The sequence below is a fragment of the Pseudorasbora parva genome, chromosome 22 (genome assembly GCF_024679245.1).
Source record: "Pseudorasbora parva isolate DD20220531a chromosome 22, ASM2467924v1, whole genome shotgun sequence".
NCBI classification, from domain to species: Eukaryota; Metazoa; Chordata; class Actinopteri; order Cypriniformes; family Gobionidae; genus Pseudorasbora; species Pseudorasbora parva.
The window spans coordinates 908,690-927,683 of record NC_090193.1 but is presented as its reverse complement, the minus strand read 5'-3'; the positions used below and the strand labels follow the sequence as shown (position 1 = coordinate 927,683).

At 37.4% G+C, this 18,994-nt stretch overlaps 1 protein-coding gene across 3 annotated transcripts in view; it reads right to left on the bottom strand.

The window, feature by feature from the left end:
• The window catches only part of raf1b (Raf-1 proto-oncogene, serine/threonine kinase b), a 37,192-nt gene extending 18,947 nt beyond the window's left edge, over positions 1-18,245 (bottom strand). Inside the window, exons 1-6 of one of the 3 annotated variants that reach the window (XM_067430882.1) lie at positions 18,098-18,245; positions 14,788-15,004; positions 10,703-10,815; positions 8,276-8,378; positions 6,542-6,699; positions 4,664-4,762 (exon numbers count right to left, since the gene is read on the bottom strand). In XM_067430882.1, coding sequence (XP_067286983.1) covers positions 4,664-4,762; positions 6,542-6,699; positions 8,276-8,378; positions 10,703-10,815; positions 14,788-14,988 — 674 coding nt within the window. In that variant the 5' untranslated portion in view covers positions 14,989-15,004; positions 18,098-18,245. The remainder of the gene's footprint in view (positions 1-4,663; positions 4,763-6,541; positions 6,700-8,275; positions 8,379-10,702; positions 10,816-14,787; positions 15,005-18,097) is intronic. The other 2 variants (XM_067430883.1, XM_067430884.1) reach the window with 2 other exon arrangements.
• Positions 18,246-18,994: the final 749 nt, after the last annotated feature.

The window sequence follows — 18,994 nt, the reverse complement described above, 5'->3', positions numbered from 1 at the left end:
GCCATCGGATTTCAACACTAATATCTTCATCTGTGTGTGAAGATGAGCGGAGGTCTGACGGCTGGCCAACCACAGGAGGAATTAATCACACCATTTACATTTCTGGCTGAACGAACCCTTTAATTCTTGATTGGGGGAAAAAAACAGAATCATGCATTCCTGTAGATGGATATTTTCTGCAATGTATCAGTGCGTGTTTTAGGTGGAAGTTACTAAATGGCTTGATATTACGAACACAACATCGAACAGCAAGTTCACAAGACAAGATCAGATTAGTCTCATGTCTCCTAATGTGATATACTTTCAAAACAGTATGTATTTTAACGGTTATGGAAATGTTAATTAATGGTTTACTAAAAAGTAATCCGATTACATAACGCATGTTACTTGTAGTGCCTTACTTTACACGTTACATAAAAAAGTAATCCGATTACATAACGCATGTTACTTGTAGTGCCTTACTTTACACGTTACATAAAAAAGTAATCCGATTACATAACGCATGTTACTTGTAGTGCATTACTTTACACGTTACATAAAAAAGTAATCCGATTACACAGCGCATGTTACTTGTACAGTCCCAGACAAAAGTCTTGTCGCTTGTGTACAAATTGACCTAAAGTGCCGCTGAAATATATTTCTAATCAAGATTTTTTTACAAGAAATGGCTCATTTTAATCCCACCAGCTTTTGTGATAATGTTTCAGTGAAAAACTAAACTTTCAAAAAGTATTCTAATATTCACAGCTTGGTAAAGCCCATTGAGTCAATTTTTGCAAAGACTGTAAGTGTTGTCACCTTGTCATATGAGCTTCACCTGTGACTAATAATGGATCAATTAGGTCTCAAGTGTGTATAAAAAGAACCCCAGTACGCTAGACCTTCACATCAACTGCAACTAGACCTCTGCAAACATGCCTAAGATTCACCCTGAGACTAAAGTTTTGATTATCAAGAGGCTGAAGTCCAGATCCACTGCTGATGTGGCAGACACCTTCAATGTGTCTCAGCGTCAAGTACAGAGGATAAAAAAAAGATTTGAAGAGACTGGAGACGTTTTTGACAAGCCCAGGTCAGGCAGACCCCGCAAGACAACTGCTGGAGAGGACCGTTTGTTGGCTCGAAAATCCAAGGCCAGCCCATTTTCCACTGCAGCAGAGCTCCACGAGACCTGGTCACCTGAAGTCCCTGTGTCAACCAGAACAGTTTGTCGGATTCTGTCTCGAAATGGCCTCCATGGTCGAATCAGTGCCCAGAAGCCAGCACTAAACAAAAGACAATTGAAAAACCGTGTGGCATTTGCCAAGGCCCACAGCCTGCTAAAAGGATGGACGCTGGAAAAGTGGCAGAAGGTGGATTTTTCAGATGAATCTTCTGTTGAATTACACCACAGTCGCCGCAAATATTGCAGGAGACCTACTGGAGCCCGAATGGATCCGAGATTCACCCAGAAAACAGTGAAGTTTGGTGGCGGAAAAATCATGGTCTGGGGTTACATCCAGTATGGGGGTGTGCAAGAGATCTGCAGAGTGGAAGGCAACATCAATAGTCTAAAATACCAAGAAATCTTAGCTACCTCTTATATTCCCAACCATAAAAGAGGACAAAATCTGCAGCAGGACGGTGCTCCATCGCATACTTCCATCTCCACATCAAAGTTCCTCAAGGCGAAGAAGATCAAGATGCTCCAGGATTGGCCAGCCCAGTCACCAGACATGAACATCATTGAGCATATGTGGGGTAGGATGAAAGAGGACGCATGGAAGACGAAACCAAAGAATATTGATGAACTCTGGGAGGCATGCAAGACTGCTTTCTTAGCTATTCCTGATGACTTCATCAATAAATTGTATGAATCCTTGCCAAACCGCATGGATGCAGTCCTTCAAGCTCATGGAAGTCATACAAGATATTAAATGTGGATCTCACAGCACCACAGATTAATTTGCTGACATATTTTTGTATTTGCAGTAAATTTGTTCAATTTCTGTATAGGCGACAAAACTTTTGTCTTGCCAAAATTTGACCTTTCTGTCTTGATTAAATAAAAAATATTTTTTCTGTGAAAATTATTTATTTCAGTGCATTAAACATCATTTGGGAAGGTTTTAGCTTTTCATATGAGCTATTTCTAACACCAATGAATTAATTAAAAGTCAGGTTAATATCAGGTATTTCTAGAAAATAGATAAGCGACAAGACTTTTGTCAGGGACTGTATTGCGTTACTTTACACGTTACATAGAAAAGTAATCCGATTGCACAACGCATGTTACTTGTAGTGCGTTACTTTACACGTTACATAGAAAAGTAATCCGATTACACAACGCATGTTACTTGTAGTGCGTTACTTTACACGTTACATAAAAAAGTAATCAGATTACACAACGCATGTTACTTGTAGTGCGTTACTTTACACGTTACATAAAAAAGTAATCCGATTACACAGCGCATGTTACTTGTAGTGCGTTACTTTACACGTTACATAAAAAAGTAATCAGATTACACAACGCATGTTACTTGTAGTGCGTTACTTTACACGTTACATAAAAAAGTAATCAGATTACATAACGCATGGTACTTGTAGTGCGTTACTTTACACGTTACATAAAAAAGTAATCCGATTATTTAACATGTCACTTGTAGTGCGTTACTTTACGTTACATAAAAAAATTATCAGATTACATAACGCATGTTACTTGTAGTGTGTTACTTCGCAAGCTACATAAATTAATCCGATTACGTAACGTGTTACTTGTAATGCATTACTTTACAAGTTACATTAAAAAGTAATCCGATTACACAACACATGTTACTTGTAGTGCATTACTTTACACGTTATATAAAAAAGTAATCCGATTATGTAACTCGTTACTTGTAGAGCATTACTTTACATGTTACATAAAAAAGTAATCTGATTATGTAAAGCATGTTACTTGTAGTGCATTACTTTACATGTTACATTAAAAAGTAATCCGATTACACAACGCATGTTACTTGTAGTGCATTACTTTACACGTTACATTAAAAAGTAATCCGATTACACAACGCATGTTACTTGTAGTGCATTACTTTACACGTTACATTAAAACGTAATCGATTACACAACGCATGTTACTTATAGTGCGTTACTTTACGCGTTACATAAAAAAGTAATCCGATTACACAACGCATGTTACTTGTAGTGCATTACTTTACACGTTACATTAAAAAGTAATCCGATTACACAACGCATGTTACTTGTAGTGCATTACTTTACACGTTACATTAAAAAGTAATCCGATTACACAACGCATGTTACTTATAGTACGTTACTTTACACGTTATATAAAAAAGTAATCCGATTATGTAACTCGTTACTTGTAGTGTTACTTTACATGTTACATAAAAAAGTAATCTGATTATGTAAAGCATGTTACTTGTAGTGTTACTTTACATGTTACATAAAAACGTAATCAGATTACATAACGCATCTTACTTGTAGAGCATTACTTTGCACTTTACATTAAAAAAGTAATACGATTACGTAAGGCATGTTACTTGTAATGTGTTACTTTACATATTATATCAAACATTTAATTGTAATGTGATATACTTTAAAAATAATGTGTATTTAATAGTATGTAGTTTTTGAGAATAGAAATGTTAATTACAGGCTACTTAATATGACAAATATCTAAAGAACCGAGAGACAAAATTATTTTCTGTGAAAATCTCCAAAAAATATTGAACTTACAGAAGCCAAACGTTTCAGCACTAAATGGGCAACTATAAACCTATAGCGTACATTTATTTATATAGTGAAACATTTTAACAAAGTACAATTTTCAGATTTGGTAAAGCTGACCAAATGTAGTTTAAAAATATTTCATATCAAAATGTACTGACACATGTCAGGGTTGTTATCTCTAACTAAAACTATTAAATATTTCTGTTAATTGACAAAGCTGAAATAAAATTGTGTAAATATTAGCTGAAAATAAATCTAAATGAAAATTTGAAATGTTTCAAATTGAAGCACTAAATTTGTTAACTGGAAGTAAAAATTAAAACTAAAACTGAAATAAAAATAAATTAAACCTAAATAGCAATATTTAATAAATTAAAAAAACGAATAAAATGACAAAACACATAACTAAGTATATAATTTAGTTAAATAAAAAATATGGCCCCACTTTATATCAGGTGGCCTTATATAAAGTATGGTACTTTATATATGGTACTTACTATGGTACTTACATCAAAAAATAAGTACAATAATTGTACTACAATTGTAACTGTATTGCAAAACACCTTTGCGGATATTGAGGTGAGATACGGCTAGAGTTAGGGACAGGTGTGGTGGTATGGGTCAGTTTAAGGGTAAAGTTACATGCACGTATTTTTAAAATGAATGTACAATGTAAAAACATGTATGTACACAATATGTGCATTGTATCAAATTATTAAATAAAATGTTAGTACATAGTAGTTAAGGCCACCTAATATAAAGTGGGTCCAATAATATTAATTTTATACAAAAAAATGTAATTTCACTGATACATAATCAAGTACCATGAATACAAGGAACAAAAACAAAAAGGAGGCGGTGTGGTGACATGCTCTGATTATGAGTGGAGCGCTGGACTTCATCTGAGCTAAATATAGACACAGACTCTCTTTACCTGAAGGAGAATTTAGAGTTTTGCATCCGACGGGCCGAGAGGGGCGGAAGTGACGGAGTGCCGTTCTCTCCGGGAGTCGGGAAAAGCCTGGAAAAATAACTAATAACTAACTTCTAAAAGATGGACCAATGAAGGTTTTCCTTAGTGTGATCTTAAAGCAAAAGTTTAATTTTTTTTTTCATCTTTGTGAGAAACTCTGCAGCAGAAGAATGGACCTTTGTACCGTGCTTTACATGATTATCATTGATAGACATCTGCAACACACAGTGTGAGGACCTCTATGCAAAACTCTTTCTGAGACTTCTCGTGAACCATATGCACGACTATCTTCATTTAAATAGAGGAAAGCAGCCTGTTCAGCCTGCCAATATGCTACTGAACCTGATTTATTGAACAATTTACTCCTAAAAACATGGTGAAATGTATTATTTTCTGTCTTTTGACAGTATTTTCATCAACAAAAGTAATCTGATTACTTGATGCACGTCACTAGTAATGCGTTACTTTACACGTATCATCTAAAAAGTTATCAGATTCCGTAAAGCACGTTATTTGTAATGCGTTACTTTACATTACATCAAAAAAGTAATCAGATTACATAATGCACGTTATTTGTAATCTGTTAATTTACATTACATCTCAAAAAGGAAACCGATTACATAATGCACGTTACTTGTAATGTATTACTTTACAAGTTTTATCAAAAAAGTAATCTAATTATGTGATGCATGTTACTTGTAATTCTTTACTTTACACGTTTCATCAAAAAGTAATCCGATTACATAAAGCACATTACTTGTAATGCTTTACTTTACACGTTTAATCAAAAAAGTTATCAGATTCAGAAAAGCACATTACTTGTAATGCGTTACTTTACACGTTTAATCAAAAAGTAATCAGATTACATAAAGCACATTACTTATAATTCTTTACGTTACACGTTTCATCAAAAAGTAATCCGATTACATAATGCACGTTACTTGTAATTCTTTGCTTTACACGTTTCATCAAAAAAGTAATCTGATTATGTGATGCACGTTACTTGTAATGCGTTACTTTACATTACATCAAAAAGTAATCCGATTACATAAAGCATGTTACTTGTAATTCTTTACTTTACACGTTTCATCAAAAAGTAATCCGATTACATAAAGCACATTACTTGTAATACTTTACGTTACACGTTTCATCAAAAAGTAATCCGATTACATAATGCACGTTACTTGTAATTCTTTACTTTACACGTTTCATCAAAAAAGTAATCTGATTATGTGATGCACGTTACTTGTAATGCGTTACTTTACATTACATCAAAAAAGTTATCAGATTCAGAAAAGCACATTACTTGTAATGCATTACTTTACACGTTTCATCAAAAAGTAATCCGATTACATAAAGCACATTACTTGTAATACTTTACGTTACACGTTTCATCAAAAAGTAATCCGATTACATAATGCACGTTACTTGTAATTCTTTACTTTACACGTTTCATCAAAAAAGTAATCTGATTATGTGATGCACGTTACTTGTAATGCGTTACTTTACATTACATCAAAAAAGTTATCAGATTCAGAAAAGCACATTACTTGTAATGCATTACTTTACACGTTTCATCAAAAAGTAATCCGATTACATAACGCACGTTACTTGTAATGCGTTACTTTACACGTTTCATTGAAAAAGTAATCTGATTACTTGACGCACGTTCTTATAATGCGTTACTTTACACGTTTAATCAATAAATTCCATTCTTTTCTAGACCCAGAAAGCACTAGAAACTAGTCTAAGAGCTAATGCCACGGTTGATATGTGCACACCTGTGGAAGCCCTTCAGGTGTGATAAAAGCTGGTGTGTGTGGTTCTGCATACACTCACAGGAGCTGCCGAATGTTGCTCCAGTCCACACACATGGTGGGAACTCTGGTGCTGCAGTGCTCGTGAAACTTGTAGCCGCACGTCTGACATCTGAAGCCATGAAGAAGAAACTTCTGACATATGTCACAAAAGGCCAGCTTCAAAAATGTCTTCCGTACCTGTGAAGGTCAGATGTTAGAGCCGTTGTAAAGACGACAGCAGCTCAATTCAAACACAATACAGCAGGGTCGTCAACGTTTTTCAGGGCAACGATCCCTTAGGCAAAAGAGACATGGAGCAAGGACCCCTGATACAAAATGTGTCAAACAGAGCTACATATTAAGGATATCACCTTCGAAATTAATAGAAACTAACTATATTATAATTAAGAAGAAGATGTATTATGACAAGACAGTAGATGAGAACTACGTTACTTTACACGGTTCATCAAAAAGTAATCCGATTACATAATGCACGTTACTTGTAATGCGTTACTTAACACATTTCATCAAAATCAGTAAAGCTGTCTACACTGAATAATGAACGTCTTAATTAAATCGTGTCTTTGTTAATGATTGAATTCGCGAGCGCACTGAATAAACACTGAGTGGATTCTAACTTAAACTCCTCTGATTGGCCATTGCCTTCCAGAGATCATCAAGCATGTCTATGATTGGCTACATTTCTCACCGCTGCATAACTCGCTGTAAGGAAGGTTTCACGTTCTCCAGAGCGCAAAATCAAATGCAATATTTGCCAAATCTGTTTCTCTAATAATATTATACTATTACAGAATCAACGGAGGGTGCTCTGCTTTTCTTTCAGGGTGTTTATATTCAGAGGTGGACAGTAACTCATTTCCTCGAGTCCTGTACTGAAGTTCACTGTTTGAGTCTCTGTGCTTTACTGGAGTATTATTCTTTCTGTAATCTTCTGACTTTAACTTCACTCCATCTGAAAGACAAATATCGTCCTCTTTACTCCACTACATTTCTATCAAGGTCCTCGAAGTGGAAAGTCGTTTCTGTCGCAGCTTTGAAAGCCAGTGATGATTTTTTTCTTCTTTAAAAGGTGTTTGGGTTTTTGCAGAAAGCCTTTCAGGAATCACTCTTGTAGAGTCTCGTGAAGTTCAATGATTTCACAGCATTTATTAAACACTGATTTATAGTTTAGAGCAAAATGGAAGAAGACGGATGTCCAAATGCTCATTTAGTGGAGTATTGACATAAACAAAGTTGATTCTGTCTTCAGTGAAGGTGAACAGTGTGAGAATATCAGATGTGTATCAGTGTATTGGATCCGTGCATTCGGCCTTAAAGTGACAGCAGCTTTGTAACTTTTCTACAAGTATTTAAATGAGTTTAAGTTAGTCGTCTGCTAGTGTGTCAGATGGAGCGTCACTGACTGGCTTAAACCATGATGGCATAATGTGCATTTATACAACTATAATACAATAATGCGGCAACATAAAAAAAGTTACTTTTGATACTTAAGTACTTTTGAAAACTAATACTTCTATACTTTTACTCCAGTAAAAATCAGTTTTTAAAACTTTCACTTGTAACGGAGTAATATTTGACCAGTAGTGCTGTTACTGTTACTCAAGTAATGAAGTTGTGTACTTTGTCCACCTCTGCTTATACTTGCATTTGACTTTGGGATGTTTTCTCCACGTTATAATTTTTTTATAAAAAAATTATTTGTGATCAAACATTAATCGGGTGAATTGAAGACCCATGCACTGCAGGAACTCACAAAATTGTGCGTGGTCAGCGGGACATGATCCAAGACTTCCACCAACAGCTCCTCTCCCACCATTGAGGTCGGGTCAGTGCTCCAATCCATACGCATCTTCTTACTGCACACAACAACGTCATTAGCAGAAAATAACACGTGATTAAGAGATGAATCATAAAAAGCATTTAAAGGAACTATGGAAGCAAATTAGAGACATAATTCTTTGAAACTGAACAGCCACTGAATACTTAAATTTGAAATATTTTATTTTGAAAAACATTTATCTGAGTTTATTTGCACTGAATTCACCGCTTTGAAATTATTTTACTTTGGAAACCATTCGAATTTACCTCTCAAAACCTAAATATCAATGAATATTTTTCAATGCTCACAAACCAGCTAGCATGTCCTGAGTAAAAGTGATTGAAAGATGAAGAAAAAAACACCTAATTACTTCTTGTGTCCTGCGTATTCACGACGAGTACAAATAGCGAAGCAGATTAAGACTAGGCGATTTAGGCAGATATTGACTTGGGACTGTATTATGGGGAAGCAGAGATATCACGGCACACACTGCGCTCGCTCAACAGCCGGAGGACGTGAGGATGAGCCGTGATATCTCCGCTTCGCCATAATATGCAAAGCATTCTGGGAATTGTAGTTTTTCATTTCTATGAGACAAAAATATATTCTCTGTCTTTTCTTAGTCTAGAAAGCACCGAATTCAAAAATAATTTCACATTTCTACTACATTAATGACCCAGATTAAATACAGATTCATCTTCCCAGCGCTGAAGTACTCCTTTAATATTATTTAATGAACCTGAGCTAACATGAACTAACAATGAACATTAAATACTATAAAAAATAAACTCACCTAAAGGATTATTAGGAGCACACACTAATACTGTGTTTGACCCTTTCTCCTTCAGAACTGCCTTAATTCTCCGTGGCATTGATCAACAAGCTGCTGAAAGCATTCTTTAGAAATGTCGGCCCATATTGATAGGAGAGCATCCTGCAGTTGATGGAGATTTGTGGGATGCACATCCAGGGCACGAAGCTCCCGTTCCACCACATCCCAAAGATGCTCTATTGGGTTGAGATCTGGCGACTGTGGCGGCCATTTCAGTTCAGTCAACTCATTGTCATGTTCAAGAAACCAGTTTGAAATGATTTAAGCTTTGTGACATGGTGCATTATCCTGCTGGAAGTAGCCATCAGAGGATGGGCACATGGTGGTCATAAAGGGATGGACATGGTCAGAAACAATGCTCAGGTCGGCCGTGGCATTTAAACGATGCCCAATTGGCACTAAGGGGCCTAAAGTGTGCCAAGAAAACATCCCCCACACCATTACACCACCACCACCAGCCTGCACAGTGGGAACAAGGCATGATGGATCCATGCTCTCATTCTGTTTACGCCAAATTCTGACTCTACCATCTGAATGTCTCAACAGAAATCGAGACTCATCAGACCAGGCAACATTTCTCCAGTCTTCAACTGGCCAATTTTGGTGAGCTTGTGCAGATTGTCGCCTCTTTTTCCTATTTGTAGTGGAGATGAGTGGTACCCGGTGGGGTCTTCTGCTGGTGTAGCCCATCCGCCTCAAGGTTGTGTGTGTTGTGGCTTCACAAATGCTTTGCTGCATACCTCGGTTGTAACGAGTGGTTATTTCAGTCAAAGTTGCTCTTCTATCAGCTTGAATCAGTCGGCCCATTCTCCTCTGACCTCGAGCATCAACAAGGCATTTTCTCCCACAGGACTGCTGCATACTGGCTGCTCTTCCCTTTTCACACCATTCTTTGTAAACCCTAGAAATGGTTGTGTGTGTAAATCCCAGTAACTGAGCAGATTGTGAAATACTCAGACCGGCCCGTCTGGCACCAACAACCATGCCACGCTCAAAACGGCTTAAATCACCTTTCTTTCCCATTCTGACATTCAGTCTGGAGTTCAGGAGACTGTCTTGACCAGGACCACACCCCTAAATGCACTGAAGAACTGCCATGTGATTGGCTGATTAGATAATTGCAATAATGAGAAATTGAACAGGTGATCCTAATAATCTTTTAGGTGAGTGTATATTGTTAGTTAAACTTAGCCGATGCATTAACTAGTGTCGCATGCATTGATCAGCTATCATCCTACATTAAGCTCATCGAGCTCGTCATTATTTTAAATGAGCTTTTCCTCCAGGATATCGCTGTTTTCAACATTAAATCTCAAGTCTTCCTAAATTAATCTGAATGAACTCTGTGCATGTGAAACGGATGTATGTATCAGCACCCAATGATTGTAATTACTTTACGTCACTGTTTCACAATGAAAGTCTTGTTAACAGTTGCATGTAAACACTGCCGTGAATTATAATGACAGTGCTCAGTCTTTCTCTTTGTATTGCATTATTGTTATTACTTTTCAGCATAAGCCACAACTTACGATGCGTGTTCTCGATGAAGCTTGAAAACAGCGCAGCATTCGGGCTGAAGGCCGCGGACCTTCAGGGCTTTGATGAGGCAGTTGCGCAGCGTCATACCTGGTCGCACATTCACCTGTCAACACAATTCTCATCACTTCAGGTATCATGCATGCAAAGGTTACATGATTAGCATTATAAACGACTTCATAAAATGACTTCCGTGAAGAGAACATCACATGAAGGGACTCACTTTTGAGTGAGTGTGCACTGTTATAGTAATCGTTCCTGGTGTGAACCGATCATCAGAACCATTCGGGTCAATGACGGGTCAATTCTGGTGTCCAAAGCATATTAATAATGTGATCCTGGACCACCAGACCAGGCATAAGGGTCAATTTGTTTACATTTGCATTTATACATATTGCAAAAAAAATCTAAATATTGAGAAAATCTTTTTTTGTTGTTTTTTTACATATAGACGGTTTCAACGGTAACAACATAAACAAACGCTACTGCGCATGCGCGCTTTTGAGGCCCAAACTTAACTTCCGGTAGACATCAATAACACCAGAGGATGCGTTATCTTTCTTATGCGTTAGCATCTTTAATTTTGATTGTGCACCATTATCTTAATGTATAGATTTTTTTTTTTGTTTCAGCATGTTTATTATAAATAGTCTCCCATTTATGTCTTTAATATAGAGTGGGAAAACGCCCCACTTAAAGGGTAGGTCACCCAAAACTGAAAATCCCGTCATTCATTACTCACCGTCACGTTGATCCCAGAGTTTCCGCTAGAAAAAAATGGTGCCGGTCAAAGTGACCGGCAGAGGTTTCGTTTTCCGGACATTTGGATGATATGCCGGTCAAAATTAAACTCCTGAAAGCAGTTTATGTAACTTATAAAAAAATGACCATGTTTATTAGCCGAACTTTCAAATAGACGGAAAAAAAACATGAACGTCCGATTGGCGTCAATCAACCAATTTTGTTTAACTTATAGGCGTAATTTGCGGGTGGGACAGGTGGGACATGTCCCTACCACTTTTTTAAAACATCTTGCTTCACGGATTAACCTAACTAATACAAACAATGCAGTTCAATGCAGCAAACGCGGCTCCAGCAGTCTTCACACAGACGAGCGCTGTAATCTAACGCTTAACGCCGTTGCAGAGACTTTCTGTTTGTTCCGGTCAGATCGCGAAACAAAACGCACAAAAACTGTTCCTGCTCTTGAGGTACAATCACTGATGGTATTCGGTTTTGATGAGAGAAAAAATAGACCACGAGGGCAGATTAGAAACGAGAATTTCTGACAAGTTTAACAGACTAGACCAGTGATTAAGCAAAGTGTGCAAATCTATTTGCCTTTATTCACGTGAAAAATCTTTAGATGCAATAATTAAACGCAATTAATAAATTTAATTATAAACTCAGTATGTCTCATTTAGTTGGTAACATTTAAATTGGCCACCGTGTGAAATGACAAAATCATATAATAGAATATAACAGTAGCCTATAACTACAAGCAGGTTAGCACTACAAGATGTTTTTGAAATCATTAGAGAAAACGACAAAATTACTTATTCACAAAATTACGTGTGTGAATAAGTGCTGTTTAAAATGTGCTTGCACCCGATCATATTCAGTAGAAGGTAAAAAAAAAAAAAAAAAAATCCCTTAAACTTTCCCATCCCGCTCATGCCCATCGCCGTGATCATCTGTATAACGCTGGTTGTTTACCGTGAGTTCTGAACACTGCACCATGTGCTTATTTAAATCTTTTCGTTTCTACACATATTAGGCTACATATTCCTCATGTCTGTGAGGCAAGCCTGCCGAGTTTCAGTTTGAGACGCGCTTCAGTTCATGATGAAAGCGATGGCTTCCGCGACCTAGTCTACTTATTTATTTCTTATTAATTAAATACATGCAATTAACCGAAGAACCCTTTATTAAAATTAAGAGACAATTTGTACAAAACGAAAGAAAGGCTTTTTACAAAACAAAACTTAATATTAAACTAAATATAACCACCAAAATCATTTCTGACCCACTCGCATCTTTGCACTTATAGCCTATCATAATCAGATGAAATCTAAAAATAATATTATAATATTTAAACATAAATATGAAGAAAAAAAAACATTGTTTAATGGCTACAACAAGTATAGTAAGCTACAGATTTATGTCATGTCTGAGCTGGATTTGAACGAACATCATTTTACCGGTGGGTTCACAGTAGCCTATAAATGCATGCGCACTGCCTTTCAATTATGCAATGCGTCGGCATAACATGTTTCTTTGTTTCATAATATAAGAATAATGTTGGGAAACTTGTGCCATGTGCTCACTGCTTGATTTTTAATATTTATATCATGTTAACCAAGAATAGTACTTTAAAATGTATTTCTACTGAGTAGTGCGCCATACAAACAGACACAGACCGGAAGTTAACTTCGGGCCAGGCGCGTAACCGTAGCAACGCGCGTGCGTTCGATGAAACCGTCTATAGTCCACAACAGCTGAATTTACACTGCAAAAAATGCATTTCTTACTTAGCATTATTGTCTTGTTTGTAGTCAAAATATCTAAAGGAAATCCTGCACACTATCAATACTTGCAAAAATCCAAAAAAAAATTATTAGCAACGTTTCGGTCTCATGACCTTCATCAGGCATATAATAAGATTATTTATCTCACCCCATTGGCAGATTATTTATCTTATTTTAAGCAAAAACTCTCTTCATTTTGAGTTATTTTTCCCCAAAACAAGACAATTACTTTTGCTTGTCTAGTAAATACTTCTTGTTTTAAGAATGTTTAGATGTTTGGACTAGAAACAAGACAAAAATACTGAGTAAGAAGAGCATTTTTTTGCAGTGTGCTAAACTTATTTACATTTTTATGACAGAAAAGACTCTCGCCTCCAGATAATCTCTAATGCCATTCCTGGATAACAGACATAATGTATTTTGGTGTGTTATGTGACATAATATTGTGTCAAAAAGACGAGCCTGAAAACATGTGCAAAAGGGCAGTGAGCATCTCTTAATGCTGATATTTTCTATCACTGGTGCACAATATCACCTGTCCTTCTGATAACACTAATAAAACATTTAACGTTTTTATATTAAAACAAATCTATCTGATCTAAAAGATTAGTTTAAAGTGATAAGTTTATTACTTCCACCATTACTTCCGTCGAGTAAGATAAACACCACAGGCTTATTTATGGGTCAACTATCTCTTTAATGATACATCTTGAAATTAATATATTATTTTGAAAAGTGTACGAGGATGGATTTTATGGTATCCTGTCCTTCCGTCTAACAGTGACACGGGCAATTAATGTAACCCAAATGTGTGTGTGTGTGTGTGTGTGTGTGTGTGTGTGTGTGTGTGTGTGTGTGTGTGAGAGATTACACACTTGTTTTTGTTGAGTTAAGGATAAAACTAGTCTTATTTACTTTATTGTAAAACATTTTTATAAATTTTTCAGCCCCCCCCCGCCTCACTTTTTTACTATTTCCAAACCAGTAATCAGATTAAAGTAATTTATCCAAGTCACTGTGAGTTACTATTTTAGTCATTTTTCTTAGTAAAAAATTAAAAAAATCTATTTTTGCTTTCTTCTTGCGTCTCAGGGTGAGTATTTTTTCAGGAATTCAGGAAATATTTTTTCATTTCAATTTGAAATGTCAGGAGATATATTGTTGACGTTACTGTTAAAAATGCACTTCAATAAGGTGAGTGTCGGCAGAACCGATCGTCATTTCTGTGTTGAAGCGCTGGGGTGTTGTCGGAAACGTCTGAAAGTATCTAATAAAGTAACTTGTAATCTTACTTAGTTACTTTTAAAATCAAGTAATCTGTAAAGTAACTAAGTTAGTTTTTAATGGAGTAATCAGTAATCAGATTACTTTTTCAAAGTAACTGTGGGAACACTGCAGAGTTTGCATTTGTGGTACATTTGTAAATTCCTTATAAACAGGCGGACTACAGCAAACTGAGCCTTGGCTAAAACAACTCTATATCGTCAATCATATCGTCACATTTCCACATCGCGATATATGGTCAGACCCCTGGATGAGTGTGTTGTTACCACAGTGCGCTGTTTGTTGGGCAGGTAGACGCGGATTGTGCCGCTGGCTTTAGAGTCAGATGGGATTCTCCCGTCGTCCGACAGCCTCCGGTACGGGAAGCTCTTGAGGATGTTTGGAGAAATACACGGATCCTCAAACACTGAGTCTCTGCATCCGAACCCATGACTGGAGCTCTTCCAGGCGCCTTGAACGTGCTCCATACCGGCCGGCGATAATCTAACAGGAGACACACACACACACACACACACACACACACACTGACCTCAGTGATAATCTAACAGGAGAACAGAAGACACACACACTCATCCAAGGCCCACACTGCAAAAAATGCTCTCCTTACTCAGTATTTTTGTCTTGTTAGAAAAAATAAGAAAAAATATCTTATGTCGTTTACTAAGTAAATTACTAAGAGCATTTTTTGCAGTGCATGAAATATGATATACGGCTCATAAAGAGCTCCATTTCCTACTGCACTGCTCTGGTTTACAGCCGACTGAAGTGGGTATTGTATTTGTAATGAGACTACGTGACTAGCAGCAAAAGCACGCCTTACACACAAGCTCAAGACTTCATCCGTAACATGTCAGATATTAGTCCTTAACGGCTCACAAGTAATCGTTCAAAAGAACGGCCAAATGTGTTTTTTTTAGATGATGATAACTAATATATAAATAATCACGTTAGAAGCAGCACACACTTCTGCTTTCTGCTTTATCAAAGACAGAAGGTCAGCCCTTTATAAAATAATGATTAACTGTCTAAGAAGGAGTATAATAACAGCTTTATAACAACAACAACAGGATTAAAACTTAAAGAGGACGTACTGTTAAGCACGATTGCTTGACCAATGCTGGATTAGAGAAGGAGTTTCTGAAGGACGGGTCAATCCCAACACTCCGGCTCTAACTTCATATCAGAACGAGTGAGGATGGACTTCATATTCGGGGAATGTTTGCTAATGTCCTTCTGAATACGCTAATATGGCTAACGTTAGCATCGTCTCTGACTGTATTCACAGAGACTAGAGCTGTGGTGTTAGTTTGATCCTGAAAACACTCATTTATTCACACACATTTATCGTCAGGTGACATTTCGTCTGAGTGAGATCGGCCTGTTTTATTGTTGACGGAGTATCTGAAGCTCCTGCAAAGGCTCCGCCCTCTTCTGGAAAGGGGGCGGGGAGCAGCGGCTCATTTGCATTTAAAGGGACACACACAAACAGAGGCAAATTTGACACTATAATAAATAATCTGGGGGTGTTTTGACCTGAAACTTCACACACACATTCTGGAGATTCTGGATCTTGTGAGAAGTGGCATAATATGTTCTTTCAACACACGACTAACTAACTCGACCAGGCCCCGCCCCTTTATTCTGCTTATGAGTTATTATAATATCACGGCTCTCCTCCTCACGTCCTCCGGCTGTTGAGCGATCGCAGTGTGTGGCGTGATATCTCTGCTTCGCCATAATATAGTCAATATCTGCCTAAATCGCCTAGTCTTAATCTGCATCGCTATTTGTACTCGTTGTGAAAACGCAGGACACAAGAAGTAATTAGGTGGGTTTGTTGTTTTTTTATCACTTTTACTCGGGACATGCTAGCTGGCAACATAGGATTCCATTCATTATGCTAAGCTAGCGGCGACCCTGCCAAACTAAAACAATGCACTGAGACAAAAATGCATTTGCCCACACATCTAAATGAAAGAGAGAAGTTGAATAAGCCCTATTTCTAAAAACGCTGGAGTGTTCCTTTAAGAGCACAGGTGCACCATGGGAGAAAAATGAGTTTCAAGCCCTGTTTTTGTTGTGTGAGAAACATAAATCCTCAAGTGTCCGCCGCTAAGAAGAGCAGAAGTGACAGATTTCAGTCAGGAACTGTTAGAGGAGAGAGCAGAAGAGCCCAGACTTTATTGTGTGTGTGTTCTGAGGAACGTGACGCTTTAGCTCTGGCAGTGTGTGGCGGTCAGATGGTTTGCCCACACCATACCAGTAATGCAAGTTACACAATCCTGGCAACCAAGACTGACGCATTTCTCAGCATGAGCCGGCGATATCCACCTGTTCTCGCTCGGAGACTAACTCAGCAACTATGTTGGGTTGAACGGCTGTATTCTGGTTCATTGTTCCGACATCAGAAACCTGTGGAGCAGGTCCGACGTGTCAGAAACACATGCAATCATTCTTCCTCCTTTCTCTCGGCCTCACACATGCAATGTTAGGTTTGCAAAATGAGAACAAGCTATTCAATGTCAATGTCACAATATCTAATATTTTGCATAGATAATATCTGACCTTGGAGCACTTCGGCAGTCGTGCGTCTCACGGGTATATCTGTGGCGATAGCCAACAATACACTGTACGGGTCAAAACTAGCCATTTTTCTTTTATGCCAAATATCATTAGGATATTAAGATATCATATATTAGTTAATCTCCAACTGTAAATAGGTATTATTAGTAGTAACATGCATTGCTAAGGACTTCATTTGGACAACTTTAAAGCAGATTTTCTCAATGTTTTGTTGCACCCTCAGATTCTGAATACTGTCTTAAACCACACATCAGTGATCATCATTTAGCTTTCAGATCTAAATCTCAAAAACTATGACTGGTTTTGTTTTCACATATAATAAAATATAACAACTTGCATTGGATATTAAGCGTGCCTTAAGCTCAAAAAGGCCATGCCAAAGTTTGTTCCTCAATGCTTTTTATTAATAAATTAATACATTTCTGCAATGCACCTATCCATATTTATGTTTATAATACTGTACTGTAGGACGTTATTAATTGGAGAAAATACAAGACATATCAAAACAAATAATTTAATAAAAACACAGTTTACATTTAATATCTCGCCTTTGTTCTAAAGCAGAACTGACCGATAACTTAATCGCAAACAGCTCTATTAGTGTTTGTTTTAGATTATGAAGAGTGTTGTGTTGCAATAATTCAGAGGACATTGTGTGTCACCCAGATACATTTCATTTGTTCGACTGACTATTAATACATGATTTAACAATAAACCCCTGCTGGCGCAATCCACCATCGCATCAAAACTCAGGTTATTTTCACTAAAGCCATCAGACGCTTGAGCAAATAACCTCCGATCGTGCGTTTAGATACTTTATCCAGATCTATACGGCCAGAGAGATTAACAGCGCGTGCTTTAATACATTTAACCGTGTTTACACACCCAGAACACACACACGATGCACGCACACATCTGCACTATTATAGCGACCAGGACGCGAGTATAATCTGCATGAGACGATGTGCATGCGAACTAGAAGTCTTTACTCACCAGAGAAAGTTGTTGAATTGTTGATCCGCCATGATTATCGCTACAGGGAAACGCGTGACGCTAGAGTGAGGTCATCGTTTTCGTCACTGCTCGCGAACGCTATTTTAGTGGACGGCTGCTTCAAACGCTCGCGTGATATGGCAAGCCCAACTCACACTTAAAGGGTTAGTTCACCCAAAAAGGAAATGTATGTCATTAATTACTCGCCCTAATGTTGTTCCACACCCCGTTCATCTTCACACACAGTTTAAGATATTTTATATTTAGTCTGAGAGCGTATGCAAGTGTATGCACACTATACTGTCCATGTCCAGAAAGGGAATAAAAACATCATCACAGTAGTCCATATGAGACATCAGTGGGTTAATAACTTTCATAGGAATTCATTAAAAGCACTCGCTTTCCATCCGCTCCCGTTATTAATGCCTGAGCGGCAGACAGTGCGCATGTTCCTGTTATTACCGGTGTTGTCACATCACACTTTGATTAACCGGTGGGAAAATGTCCCCACCGTCACATCTCTACTGTAAATTCGCGACATGGATACGCATTGCTGAGAATTTATCACCGATAAGGACAAGAACGTAGGCTAATAGTCAAATGCAACCTTTGTCTAAAACCGAAATTCTATCAATGTTGCAACAATAAGATGAACAGAAGCTATATTCCCAGATATTGCCAGATATTCACTTTACCTCTACAATACTTATAACAAAATTGGATCGTTTGTGATTCTGTCTGTCATGATTTCTTGCATTGTCTTGAGCATTCACTTTTTTGCCAATTCTCTATTGTTAGCCTGGATAGCCCACAGTCATTATGCTTCATCATATCGCCTTCTACTGGATGTAAAATGCTCTCTGGTAGCCATCATCTTATATTAAGAGCTACTTCTGT